General features: G+C 46.0%; 1 protein-coding gene across 2 annotated transcripts in view; it reads left to right on the plus strand.

Moving 5' to 3' along the window:
• LOC106570306 (retinoic acid receptor beta) overlaps positions 1-14,831 on the plus strand; it is a 282,569-nt gene that overhangs the window by 105,460 nt on the left and 162,278 nt on the right. For both annotated transcript variants that reach the window (XM_014142481.3, XM_014142480.3), the window contains exon 2: positions 3,761-4,294. In XM_014142481.3, coding sequence (XP_013997956.1) covers positions 4,045-4,294 — 250 coding nt within the window. In that variant the 5' untranslated portion in view covers positions 3,761-4,044. The remainder of the gene's footprint in view (positions 1-3,760; positions 4,295-14,831) is intronic.

The following is a 14,831-nucleotide window of genomic DNA, read 5'->3' on the forward strand; positions in this document are numbered from 1 at the left end:
CTCATCGTCACTCAATGCATAGGTTTACCTCCACTGTATTCACATCCTACCAAACCTTTGTCTATACATTATGCCTTGAATCTATTCTACCATGCCCAGAAACCTGCTCCTTTTACTCTCTGTTCCGAATGTACTAGACGACCAGTTCTTATAGCCTTTAGTTATACCCTTATCCTACCCCCTCTCTGTTCCTCTGGTGATGTAGCGGTTAATCCAGGCCCTGCAGTGCCTAGCTCCACTCCCATTCCCCAGGCGCTCTCTTTTGCTGACTTCTGTAACCGTAAAAGCTTTGGTTTCATGCATGTTAACATTAGAAGCCTCCTCCTTAAGTTTGTTTTATTCACTGCTTTAGCACACTCTGCCAACCCCGATGTCCTAGCTGTGTCTGAATCCTGGCTTAGGAAGACCCCCAAAAACCCTGAAATTTCCATCCTTAACTATAACATTTTCCGACAAGATAGAACTGCCAAAGGGGCGGAGTTGCAATCTACTGCAGAGATAGCCTGCAGAGTTCTGTCTTACTATCCAGGTCTGTGCCCAAACAATTTGAGCTTCTACTTTTAAAAATCCTCCTTTCCAGAAACAAGTCTCTCACTGTTGTCGCTTGCTATAGACCACCTTCTGCCCCCAGCTGTGCCCTGGACACCATATGTGAATTGATTGCCCCCCATCTATCTTCAGAGCTCGTGCTCTTAGGTGACCTAAACTTGGACATGCTTAACGCCCCAGCCATCCTACAATCTAAGCTTGATGCCCTCAATCTCACACAAATTATCAATGAACCTACCAGGTACAACCCCAAATCCGTAAACACGGGCACCCTCATTGATATCATCCTAACCAACCTGCCCTCCAATTACACCTCTGCTGTCTTTAAGCAAGATCTCAGCGATCACTGCCTCATTGCCTGCGTCCGTAATGGGTCTGCGGTCAAACGACCACCCCTCATAACTGTCAAACGCTCCCTGAAACACTTCAGCGAGCAGGCCTTTCTAATCGACCTGGCCCGGGTATCCTGGAAGGATATTGACCTAATTTCGACGTAGAGGATGCCTGGTTGTTCTTTAAAAGTGCTTTTCTCACCATCTTAAATAAGCATGCCCCGTTAAAAAAAATTTGAACCTGACTGCACTTGACCAGTACAAAATCATCCTGTGGCGTACTGCATTAGCATCGAATAGCCCCCGCGATATGCATCTTTTCAGGGAAGTTAGGAACCAATATACACAGGCAGTTAGGAAAGCAAAGGCTAGCTTTTTCAAACAGAGATTTGCATCCTGTAGCACAAACTCAAAAAAGTTATGGGACACTGTAAAGTCCATGGAGAATAAGAGCACCCCCCAGCTGCCCACTGCTCTGAGGCTAGGAAACACTGTCACCACCGTGAATCCATGATAATTGAGAATTTCAATAAGCGTTTTTCTGCGGCTGGCCATGCTTTCCACCTGGCTACCTCTACCCCGGTCAACTGCCCTGCACCCCCCACAGCAGCTTGCCCAAGCCTCCCCCATTTCTCGTTCACCCAAATCCAGACAGCTGATGTTCTGAAAGAGCTGCAAATTCTGGACCCCTACAAATCAGCCAGGCTAGACAATCTGGACCCTCTCTTTCTAAAATGATCCACCGAAATTGTTGCAACCCCTATTACTAGCCTCTTCAACCTCTCTTTCGTATCGTCTGAGATCCCTAAAGATTGGAAAGCTGCCGTGGTCATCCCCCTCTTCAAAGGGGGAGACACTCTAGACCCAAACTGCTACAGACCTATATCTATCCTACCCTGCCTTTCTAAGGTCTTCGAAAGCCAAGTTAACAAACAGTTCACCGACCATTTCGAATCCCACCGTACCTTCTCCGCTATGCAATCTGGTTTCCGAGCTGGTCATGGGTGCACCTCAGCCACGCTCAAGGTCCTAAACGATATCATAACCGCCATCGATAAGAGACAATACTGTGCAGCTATATTCATCGACCTGGCCAAGGCTTTCGACTCTGTCAATCACCACATTCTTATCGGCAGACTCAACAGCCTTAGTTTCTCAAATGACTGCCTCGCCTGGTTCACCAAGTACTTTTCTGATAGAGTTCAGTATGTCAAATCAGAGGGCCTGTTGTCCGGACCTCTGGCAGTCTCTATGGGGGTGCCACAGGGTTCAATTCTTGGGCCGACTCTTTTCTCTGTATATATCAATGATGTTGCTCTTGCTGCTGGTGATTGTCTGATCCAACTCTACGCATACGACACCATTTTGTATACATCTGGCCCTTCTTTGGACACTGTGTTAACTAACCTCCAGACGTGCTTCAATGCCATACAACTCTCCTTCCGGGGCCTCCAACTGCTCTTAAATGCAAGTAAAACTAAATGCCTGCTCTTCAATCGATCGCTGCCCACACCTGCCCGCCCGTCCAGCATCACTACTCTGGACGGTTCTGACTTAGAATATGTGGACAACTACAAATACCTAGGTGTCTGGTTAGACTGTAAAGTCTCCTTCCAGACTCACATTAAGTATCGCCAATCCAAAATTAAATCTAGAATCGGCCTCCTATTTTGCAACAAAGCATCCTTCACTCATGCTGCCAAACATACCCTCGTAAAACTGACTATCCTACCGATCCTTGACTTCGGCGATGTCATTTACAAAATAGGCTCCAACACTCTACTCAACAAATTGGATGCGGTCTATCACAGTGCCATCCGTTTTGTCACCAAAGCCCCATATACTACCCACCACTGCGACCTGTATGCTCTCGTTGGCTGGCCCTCGCTTCATATTCGTCGCCAAACCCACTGGCTCCAGGTCATCTATAAGTCTTTACTAGGTAAAGCCCCACCTTATCTCAGCTCACTGGTCACCATAGCAGCACGCGCTTCAGCAGGTATATCTCACTGGTCACCCCCAAAGCCAATTCCTCCTTTGGCTGCCTTTCCTTCCAGTTCTCTGCTGCCAATGACTGGAACGAACTGCAAAAATCACTGAAACTGGAGAGTCATATCTCCCTCACTAGCTTTAAGCACCAGCTGTCAGAGTAGCTCACAGATCACTGCACCTGTACATAGCCCATCTGTAAATATCCCATCCAACTACCTCATCCCCCATCCTGTTATTTATTTATTTTTCTCCTTTGCACCCCAGTATCTCTACTTGCACACTCATCTTCTGCACATCTATCACTCCAGTGTTTAATTGCCATATTGTAATTATTTTGCCACTATGGCTTATTTATTGCCTACCTCCCTTATCCTACCTCATTTGCACACATGGTATATAGGCCTTTTCTATTGTATTATTGACTGCATGTTTGTTTATTCCATGTTTAACTCTGTGTTGTCGTTTGTGTCGCACTGCTTTGCTTTATCTTGGCCAAGTCGCAGTTGTAAATGAGAACTTGTTCTCACCTAGCCTACCTGGTTAAATAAAGGTTAAATAAAAAATAAACACAAGAAAAAAATATACTATTTCTGAATGTGGGGGGGACATGTCCCCTCATTCTGAACGTTGCGCCCATGTATGTAGTGCTTTTCTAGGACCCACAGGCATGAAGTCCAATTATGTAAATGTAATATTTTTTGACGTTTACATTGAGTGCACCTGCTTTACAAACTTTTCTGTATAGTCTGATTCAATCAGTGCCATATGTACACTTTATGAGGATTTTTTTCAGGAGAAGAGGAATCTTCTACACATGTTTTCTATGCTCACCGTGCTTACTATAAACTCTCTAACAGTTTTCTCTCTTTTGTGTGTCTCTATTCCAGATCCTTGGTGGATTATTGGTTAAATGACTCAGACTGTAAATGAACAAGACGTGTACCCTGGACCCAGTCTCCAATATTATCCAGAATGCATCCTAGGAGGACCAGGAAGGGGCTTGCCCCACAGAGCCCACCCCAGTAACCTCTGTCTGGGTCCCACCCCACCCGGATGGCCTCCCAACCCCCTGTGAAGCAGTCCGCACCCTCTCAGCAGAGGTGCAGCCGAGGCCCTCCACCCCCATCTTGCCCTTCGCTCCAGTCCTCACTCCGCTCTGTCCATCTCTGGAATGAAGACAGCCAGTAGGGCCCGGCCCCGCTCCCCTAGCCCCCATCCCCGACCACCACGCTCCCCCAGTCCAGGCCCCCAGCTCGTCCAAATGAGGCGCTACAGGCCTGGGGTCGGGGTGGGAGTGTACCCCTTCCTGTTCCCCTCGGTCATCAGCGCTCTGCCCCTGGCTAACCGGCGGGCTTCTCCCCCGGCTCCGAGGCTGCAGGTCCAGCAGCCCTCCAGCAGCAGTAGTACTCCATCGCCTGCAGGTGAGTCCTGTCTGCAGAATGCAGTGCAGGGTCCTGTCTTTGGGGCTTTCAGTTAAGAAGCAGCCACTAAGGGGCCTTCCGAGTGGCGCAGTGGTCTAAGGCATCGCTGTGCTTGAGGCGTCACTACAGACCCGGGTTCAATCCCAGGCTCTGTCACAACCACGTGACCGGGAGTCCCATAGGGCGGTGCACAATTGGCCCAGCGTCGTTAAGGGATTGTTTGGCCGGGGGGGGGGCTTTACTTTACTTGGTTTTGCCAGGGGGGGCTTTATCTACTTCTCCAGAGTCAGATGAACTCGTGGATACCATTTTTATGTTTCTGCGTGCAGCAATGGCTGGAAGTCTATGGTAACTGCTAGTTAGCTTTTGCTCGCGAAACTACCTCTAACTTCCTTCACACTGGAAACAGAGAATGTATTGAGATTGTTTGGTTTGGGAAGTAGCCCCATATGCAAGCCCTCCTCAGCTTCTTCTAAATTATACAACATCAGCCTATTTTTCTGTATTCACTAGGAAACTAAGATAGCCATGGAGGTAGTCAACTGCTCAGAGGTAGGAGTTGAAAGAGAGAAGAGAGGAGGAGAGAGAGTAGGAGAGGTTGATAAAGAGAGGAGAGGTAAGGGAAGAGAGGGGGGAGTAGGGGAAGTCAGACTAATAAACATATCCGCCACTAAATAATCGTAGAGCAGTATATTATATCTCACATTGTAATTGGCCCCTAGTGTCTCTCTGCACCACACTGATGAGACTGTGTGTGTGTCAAAATATCACAGCTGCAGGTACATTTTGACAGTCAGTGTCCTGGGATTGCGTTCCCCACCTTTGTGCCACTGTTTCCTAAACCTTCTCCTACTCTCTGATCCCTTGAACCCCCAATCCTGCTCCAACATGAAACAAAGCTGGCAGCTCCAGCAGGTTCACCCCAGGGGATAGCTCACTCTGCCAACCCAGAGAGGAGGCACTCTGAGGCAGCCTGAGCCCGCTCCTTCCTCCCTCTGGGGTGTAGTTTAAATAATAATAACAGCATGAGAATATCATGTCACTGCAATTAAGTTCAGTCTCTCAATCACTCTCTCCCCCTCTCTCCCTCTCTCTCTTTTTCTCTCTATTTCCCTCTCTCTCTCTCTCTTTGTCAAGCTGTTCATACTGTTGCTTTCTGCTAGCCAAACAAAGGCTTCGTCGACAACCTGTTTATTCTCTTTACCTGTATTACACAGGAGGTTGGTGCCACCTTAGTAAGGGAGGACGGGCTCGTGGTAATGACTGGATCGGAATAGGTGGAATGGTATCAAATATATCAAACGTGGTTTCCATGTGTTTGATGCCATTCCATTCGCTCCGTTCTGTCCATTATTATGAGCTGTCCTCCCTCAGCAGCCTCCACTGCTGTATTCATATTTAAAGGTTGCCTGTGCAGAACTTGATAATTAAATCCTCAAAATTAAATATACAAAAATGATCGAAAGCAGCATTATGTTACGCTCATCGGGCACTGTACAGGAACAATAAGTTAGGGGTTATACAGTGCATTTGGAAAGTATTCAGACCCCTTGACTGCAGTGATGCTCCCCATTCAACTTGACAGAGCTTGAGAGGATCTGCAAAGAGAACTCCCCAAATACAGGTGTGCCAAGCTTATAGCTTCATACCCAAGAAGACTCAAGGCTGTAATCGCTACCAAAGGTGCTTCAACAAAGTACTGAGTAAAGGGTCTGAACATTTATGTAAATGTGATTACTAAAAACATGTTTTTGCTTTGTCATTTTGGGGTGTTGTGAGTAGATTGATGAGGAAAAAATACAATTTAATCAAATTTAGAATAAGGCTGTAATGTAACATTTGGAAAAAGTCAAGGGGTCTGAATAGTTTCCGAATGCACTGTATGTATTCAATTCATATAACATTCAGCAGTAAAGTTAACCCTCACTCACGTCTGTAGCCATGAAGTGCTTTGAAAGGCTGGTCATGGCTCACATCATCCCAGAAACCCTAGACCCACTCCAATTTGCATACCGCCCCAACAGATCCACAGATGATGAAATCTCTATTGCACTCAACACTGCCCTTTCACGCCTGGACAAAAGGAACACCTATTTGAGAATGCTATTAATTGACTACTGCTCAGCGTTCAACACCATAGTGCCCTCAAAACTCATCACTAAGCTATGGACCCTGGGACTAAACACCTCCCTCTGCAACTGGATCCTGGACTTCCTAACGGGCCGCCCAACGGTGGTAAGGGTAGGTAACAACACATCAGCCACGCTGATCCTCAACACGGGGGCCCCTCAGGGGTGCGTGCTCAGTCCCCTCCTGTACTCACTCATGACTGCATGGCCAGGCACAACTCCAACACCATCATTAAGTTTGCCTATGACAACAACAAGACAGCCTATAGGGAGGAGGTCAGAGACCTGACCATGTGGTGCAAGGACAACAACCTCTCCCTCAACGTGATCAAGACAAAGGAGATGATTGTGGACTACAAGAAAAAGAGGACCGGGAACGCCCCCATTCTCATCGACGGCGCTGTAGTGGACAGGTTGAGAGCTTCAAGTTCCTTGGTGTCCACATCACCAACAAACTATAATGGTCCAAGCATACCAAGACAGTCGTGAGGAGGGCACGAGAAAACCTATTCCCCTTCAGTAGGGTTTTACAGCTGGACCATCGAGATTATCCTGACGGGTTGCATCACTGCCTGGTATGGAAGCTGATCGGCCTCCGACCGCAAGGCACTGCAGAGGGTAGTGCATACGGCCGAATACATCACCGGGGCCAAGCTTCCTGCCATCCTGGACCTCTATACCAGGCGGTGTCAGAGGAAGGCCCTAAAAATTGTCAAAGACTTCAGCCATCCTAGTCATAGACTGTTCTCTCTGCTACCGCACAGCAAGCGGTACCGGAGCGCCAAGTCTAGGTCCAAGAGGCTTCTAAACAGCTTCTACCCCCAAGCCATAAGACTCCTGAACATCTAATCAAATGGCTACCCAGACTATTTGTATTGCCCCCACCCTCCTATTTTATGCTACTGCTACTCTCTGTTATTATCTATGCATAGTGACTTTAATAACTCTACCGACATGTACATATTACCTCTACTAACCGTTGCCCCCGCACATTGACTCTGTACCGGTACCCCTGTATATAGCCTTGATATTTTACTGCTGCTCTTTAATTATTTGTTACTTTTATTTCTTATTTTTGTAGGTATTTTTCTTAAATCTGCATTGTTGATTAAGGGCTTGTAAGTAAGCATTTCACTGTAAGGTCTACACCTGTTGTATTCGGCGCATGTGACAAATAAAATTTGATTTGCACGGCTTTCATGTCACTGAAATTGTGATCGCAATTATTTTCCAAGTTTTTTAAGGATAGTAGAATCACACCCCTGCAGGCCACACAATGCCATGAGCTCTGGGGGGCCCCCAAACAAACAATGTAATACATTTCCCTCTGCCCCATGGCAAATTGTGTAGAATAGCATGAGATTGGCTATAAAACTGCGTCTTGCTCGAACCTTGCGGGGGCGCCTCACAAAACTGCTGTGCACCACTAAGTATAATTCAGTAGTAATACCCCAATGATAGAGTATGAAAATCGGTTAATATTGTGGAATACTCAAGGTTACGGGAGCATTTTGTAATTGAAGAATGTCTCGACAATAGCAATTTGTTGTTCAATCATCTAAGCTTTGTGTCGAGTTACTTTTCAAATCAATATTGTCTAGATTAGAAGGTGTGTTTACAAAAGATGCTTTGTGATGCTTTTATAAAAGAGGCCCTTTATGCAAGATATCATCTTCTCTTCAGACAAATGAAAAGGCTAAAGAATTGCCCTTTCACAGCATCTTCTGACAATATTATATAATCTTCTTTCACGGCTTCCGTCCTTGATGGACTTGTACAGAAACATACATTTCTGAGACGCTATAGTTGTCTCTCTTCTGATCGAGCTTTGGCCCTGAATTCATAAAGCGTCTCAAATTATGAGAGCTGATCTAGGATCAGTTTGGCCTTTTAGATTAAAATAAATAAGGTTAAATTGACAGTGATGCTTTATGAATTCAAGGCCTTGGACCTGTGGCTGTGGTTCCTTGACCCAAGCCTCCACTGACTCCTCGGGCTCTCTGACTCACTGCTTTGACTCTCTTGATTAACATGTTCTTCTGTGTGACTATATTGCCTTCTCTTGTCTGATCAGGACCCCTGGCCTGTAGCAATGCTCTGTGATCTCTCTCCCAGAGACTCAAGCCTCTGACTCATTGCGTTGACTCAATTAAGATACCCTGCCACAGTCACCTGCGGAATGTCGGTAGGTCGCTGAGTAGTGGTGTGTTAGTTTAAAGGAGCCAGACTCTAGAGTCTAGACTCTAGCTAGGATGACTCATTCACCAAGACACTTGGTGTGTGTTTGTTTGTATGTATGTCAGAGCGTACATGTGTGCATGTGCATACGTATGTGTGTGTGTGTGTGTGTGTGTGTGTGGTGTGTGTGTGTGTGTGTGTGTGTGTGTGTGTGTGTGTGTGTGTGTGTGTGTGTGTGTGTGTGTGTCAGACAGACAGACAGATATACTGTACATAACTCCTAATCCATTTACACCCAGAGGAAGCCTGCACAGCTCTGAATTCTATGTAATGGAACACATCTGCCCAGCACACACACTCAGACACAGGAGTCTCAGAGACAGTGCCTCACACAGTCCCAATCCCTACACTCTCACACACACACACACACACACACACACACCACACACACACACACACACACACACACACACACACACACACACTTCCTCCTCTCACTCTCTTTTCACCCCTCTGTCTGTCTTTGTCTCTCTCCCCATCCCTTCTTCTGAGCAACAGAATTTGTTTCAAGTCGTCTTGTCTGTCAGAGTTTACTAACTCAGAATTGTTCTCAGTATTTTAAAAACTGTCTCTCGGTATTTAGGTCACCGGGAGTTTTACACACACACAGTGCACACACAAACACACACATACAGTACACGCACTGGCAGAGCATGAATAATGTAGATTTCTCTCATTACACCGCTGTGCGCTCCAGCTAGCTAACCGTCTGGATTGAAAATCAATGTGCACTCAAGTCACTGCTGATGACTGTGAGTAAAGCACCACTCCACAAAGAGGGGGCAGAGAGAGAGAGAAGGAGAGGGAAAAAGAGAGAGAGAGATGGGGAGAGAGAGAGGGCGAAGGGGAGGGATGGAGGGAGAGAGAGAGATCTGGAGAGAGAGGGGAATAGGGAAATGGTGAAATCGATAGGAAAGAGAGAGCAAGAGACAGAGCGTCTTAGGTCTGAACACTCCAACAGAGAATAGAGTGTCCAGGTGTTTTTTCCTTCACCTTGTAGGGAAGCTCTTTCTCCTGTTTCTCAACTATTGTTGTCTGTCTGTCTGCACAAGGCTCTTACTCAGTTTCAGTAGGCAAACACAACAGGCTAGACCAGTTCAGTCCTCTGCAAACAGAACACACTGCAAACAGAACAAACTCCTCTCAGAGATCAGAACAGCTGTGGGAAACATTTGCACGCACGCACACACACGCGGCGCACACACCCGTGCGCACACACACACACATGCACACACACCACAAACATACACACACACACCTGAGTCATAATTCTCTGTGTGTACAGTGATTGTATGTACACTACCATTCTTTCCTTTGCTCAACCACAGAGTCAAATCAAATCAAAAATCAAATCAAACTTTATTTGTCACACGCGCCGAATACAACAAGTGTAGACTTTACTGTGAAATGCTTACTTACAAGCCCTTAACCAACCAGTTCAAGAAGAAGAACATATTTACCAAGTAGACTAAAATAAATAACAATTACAAGGCTATATAGAGGGGGCACCGGTACCGAGTCAATGTGCGGGGGGTACAGGCTAGTTGAGGTAATCTGTACATGTAGGTGGCGGTGAAGTGACTATGCATAGGTAACAAACAAACAGCGAGTAGCAGCAGTGTACAAAAGAGAGGGGGGGTCAATGTAAATTGTCCGGTGGCGATTTTATGAATTGTTCAGCAGTCTTATGGCTAGGGGGTAGAAGCTGTTGAGGAGCCTTTTGGTTCTAGACTTGGCGCTCCGGTACCGCTTGCCGTGCGGTAGCAGAGAAAACAGTCTATAACTTGGGTGACTGGAGTCTCTGACACTTTTACGGGCTTTCCTCTCACACCACCTATTATATAGGTCCTGGCAGGAAGCTTGGCCCCAGTGATGTACTGGGCCGTTCACACTACCCTCTGTAGTGCCTTACGGTCAGATGCCGAGCAGTTGCCATACCAGGCGGTGATGCAACCGGTCAGGATGCTCTCGATGGTGCAGCTGTAGAACGTTGTGAGGATTTGGGACCCATGCCAAATCTTTTCAGTCTCCTGAGGGGGAAAAGGTTTTGTTGTGCCCTCTTCATGACTGTCTTGGTATGTTTGGACCATGATAGTTCGTTGGTGATGTGGACACCAAGGAACTTGAAACTCTCGACCTGCTCCACTACAGCCCTGTCGATGTTAATGGGGGCCTGTTCGGCCCACCTTTTCCTGTAGTCCACGATCAGCTCCTTAGTCTTGCTCACATTGAGAGAGAGGTTGTTGTCCTGGCACCACACTGCCAGTTCTCTGATCTCCTCCCTATAGGCCGTCTCGTCGTTGTCGGTGATCAGGCCTACCATTGCTGTGTCGTCAGCAAACTTAATGATGGTGTTGGAGTAGTGTTTGGCCACGCAGTCGTGGGTGAACAGGGAATACAGGAGGGGACTAAGTACACACCCCTGAGGGGCCCCAGTGTTAAGGATCAGCGTGGCAGAGGTGTTGTTGCCTACTCTTACCACCTGGGGGCGGCCCGTCAGGAAGTCCAGGATCCAGTTGCAGAGGGAGGTGTTTAGTCCCAGAGTCCTTAGCTTAGTGATGAGCTTCGTGGGCACTATGGTGTTGAACGCTGATCTGTAGTCAATGAACATCATTCTCACATAGGTGTTCCTTTTGTCCAGGTGAGAGAGGGCAGTGTGGAGTGCGATTGAGATTGCGTCATCTGTGGATCTGTTGGGGTGGTATGCAAATTGGAGTGGGTCTAGGGTGTCCGGGAGGATGCTGTTGATGTGAGCCATGACCAGCCTTTCAAAGCACTTCATTGCTACCGACGTGAGTACCACGGGGCGGTAATCATTTAGGCAGGTTACCTTCGCTTCCTTGGGCACAGGGACTATAGTGGTCTGCTTGAAACATGTTGGTATCACAGACTTGGTCAGGGAGAGGTTGAAAATGTCAGTGAAGACACTTAACAGTTGGTCCACGCATGCTTTCAGTACATGTCCTGGTAATCTATCTGGCCCAGCGGCTTTGTGAATGTTGACCTGTTTAAAGGTTTTGTTCACATCGGCTACCGAGAGCGTTATCACACAGTCATGCAGAACAGCTGGTGCTCTCGTGCATGCTTCAGTGTTGCTTGCCTCGAAGCGAGCATAAAAGGCATTTAGCTCATCTACCAATTATATGCATATCCTAGCTTCTGGGCCTGAGTAGCAGGCAGTTTAGTTTGGGCACACTTTTCATCCGGATGTGAAAATACTGCCCCCTAGCCCTAACAGGTTTTAAAGAAGCAATAAAACTGGCCTTCTTTAGACTTGTTGAGTATCTGGAGCATCAGCGTTTGTGGGTTCGATTACAGGCTCAAAATGGCCAGAAACAAAGACCTTTCTTCTAAAACTTGTCAGTCTATTCTTGTTCTGAGAAATTAAGGCTATCCCATGTGAGAAATTGCCAAGTAACTGAAGATCTCGTACAATGCTGTGTACTGCTCCCTTCACAGAACAGCGCAAACTGGCTCTAACCAGAATAGAAAGAGGAGTGGGAGGCCCCAGTGCACAACTGAGCAAGAGGACAAGTACATTAGAGTGTCTAGTTTGAGAAACAGACATCTCACAAGTCCTCAACCCGCAGCATCATTAAATAATACCCGCAAAACACCAGTCTCAACGTCAACAGTGAAGAGGCGACTCCGGGATGCTGGCCTTCTAGGCAGAGTTCCTCTGTCCAGTGTCTGTGTTCTTTTGCCCATCTTAATCTTGTCTTTTTATTGGCCAGTCTGATATATGGCTTTTTCTTTGCAATTCTGCAGCGATGGGACAAGACTGTAACTACCAATTGGGGAGAAAATGGGGTAAAAGTAAAATAAAGAAAAATAAATATAATAAACAAAGAAAATCACAACATTCACTTAAAATTAACCTTACAAATAGCAATGTTGGGCAATTTGGAAAGCTATAGTCAATCAATCAATAATATAATAATACTCGTTGGAAAGGTTTTCATCTTTAGCTCATAATCTGTGGATACTATGAGATTAGAAAGGTACAAAATGTATGTAAAACATCACAGCACAGTTGAAAAGTATATGGCACATGGAAACCAAACGAGGGGGGTCTATGGAGATAGGTGGGATGGGCTGAGGGGTGAGATTAAAGACCTTATGTTCTGTAATTGATTATTGTTATGTGATTGCTGTATATAAAAGTAATATGTATGTAAAATGTATTTGTAAAATGTATGTATATGTAGCAGAAAAGCTGTAAAAACTAAAAAGATGTGTCCTTCCGAAGGGGGGGGGGGTGGTGGAAGGGTTAATAAAAAATAAAAGATGGTAATAATTTAAAAAAAACACCTACACACTTAATTTCCAGACAATAACAACACCAGTTCTAGAACACTTATTAAAGTCTGACATTCCAGAAAGGGAAAATAGATCCAGCCTGCTGTTACTTTATGAATGTGTCCCAAATGGCACCCTATTATGTTTAGTGCACTACTTTTGAACAGAGCCTTTCGGGCTCTTTTCAAAAGTAGTGCACTATATAGGGAATATTGCGCCATTTAGGCAACTATTCGTACAGCTTAACGTCCAAAAAGAAAATAACAATTACATCAGCTATTAGGCAGCTCACGGACTCTCCTCTCTAATCAGCTAATTTATGACCCATACTGTGTGTGTGTGTGCATGTGTGTGTGCATGTGTGTGTGTTTGTGTGTGTGTACATGTGTGGCATTATTCCTCTTAAACTTTCACTCCACTATTTTAAAACAGTAATAACTGTTCAACCGTTGGTCTATTAAGTGTTGGGAATCCTTCAGGCTGGTAACATAATGGCATAACACAGACTTGTAATTCAATTATACACAGAGAGAGACAGGGCGGGGGCAGCCTGCCTGCCTGGCAGGGAGGATAACTACATCATTGTTAACCATCTTGATTTTATCCGAATTATTGAAAATGACAAGTGAACTTAACATGAACCAGAGAATCGGGGTGGAATACTAGTATTGGCATTTCTAAATCTAGGCAGGTTGGTGCCAGAAAATCAATATATATGTGTGCATGCGCTTGCATGCTGTACACACACATACACACAAATGCATGCATGGAATTTAAGGTAACGGCATCGACAATCGACGGAACGCAAACAGAATACTAACCACATCAGGAAGGAGGGAGGGGACGAAAAAAAGGAGGGTGGAGAAAAAAAGTGAGAGAAAGAAAAACTCAGGCTCCCTCCTCTCCTCCTTTCAGTACAAACTTAGCCTACTTTTCATCAGTTGCTATTACCAGTCTCATTCACATTATTGGTCTGCGTCCATGCAGGATAACCACGGTGCTGACTGTGGCTGATTTACCAATAACTCCTGCTAACTAGTATAACCTTTCAGGAGGTCACCCATCGGACAGGGACGCAGGAGGCAGGTGGAGGCAGGAGGCCCTTCCTTCCTGTGGGCAAAGCAACCTGCCCAGTGCCCAGGAGGAGAGGAGGGCTATCCCCTCTCTACTGTTCCTCCCTCTCTCTCCTTTTACATTCTGTGGGACAACCACGATTCTGTCCAGAGAGAAGAAGACAGGAGAAAAGCCCAACATTAAGAAAGGAGCCTCTACATGTTTTGTATACTGAGTATACATACACAGCATTAAGGACGCCTGATCTTTCCATGACATAGACTGACCAGATGAATCCAGGTGAAAGACATGATCCCTTACTGATGTCACTTGTTAAATCCACTTCAAATCAGTGTAGATGAAGGGGAGGAGACAGGAAAAAGAAGACAATTGAGGCATGGATTGTGTATGTGTGCCATTCAGAGGGTGAATGGGCAAGACAAATGATTTAAGTGCCTTTGGACAGGGTATAGTAGTAGGTGCCAGGCACAGCGGTTTGTGTCAAGAACTGCAACGCTGCTGGGTTTTTCCACGCTCAACAGTTTCCCGGGTGTATCAAGAATGGTCCATCAACCAAAGGACATCCAGACAACTTGACAAAACTGTGGGAAACATCGGAGCCAAAATGGGCCAGCATTCCTGTGGAACACATTTGACACTGTGTAGAGTCCATGCCACGACGAATTGAGTCTGTTCTGAGGGCAAAAGGGAGGGCAGTGCAACTGAATATTAGGAAGGTGTTCCTTTTTAAAATTTTAAATTTGTAAAAAAAATTAGAGGGTGGATTAGCTTTAATATTGCGAATAGATTGTACAGTC

This window comes from Salmo salar, chromosome 14, assembly GCF_965601325.2.
Source record: "Salmo salar chromosome 14, fSalSal1, whole genome shotgun sequence".
NCBI lineage: Eukaryota > Metazoa > Chordata > Actinopteri > Salmoniformes > Salmonidae > Salmo > Salmo salar.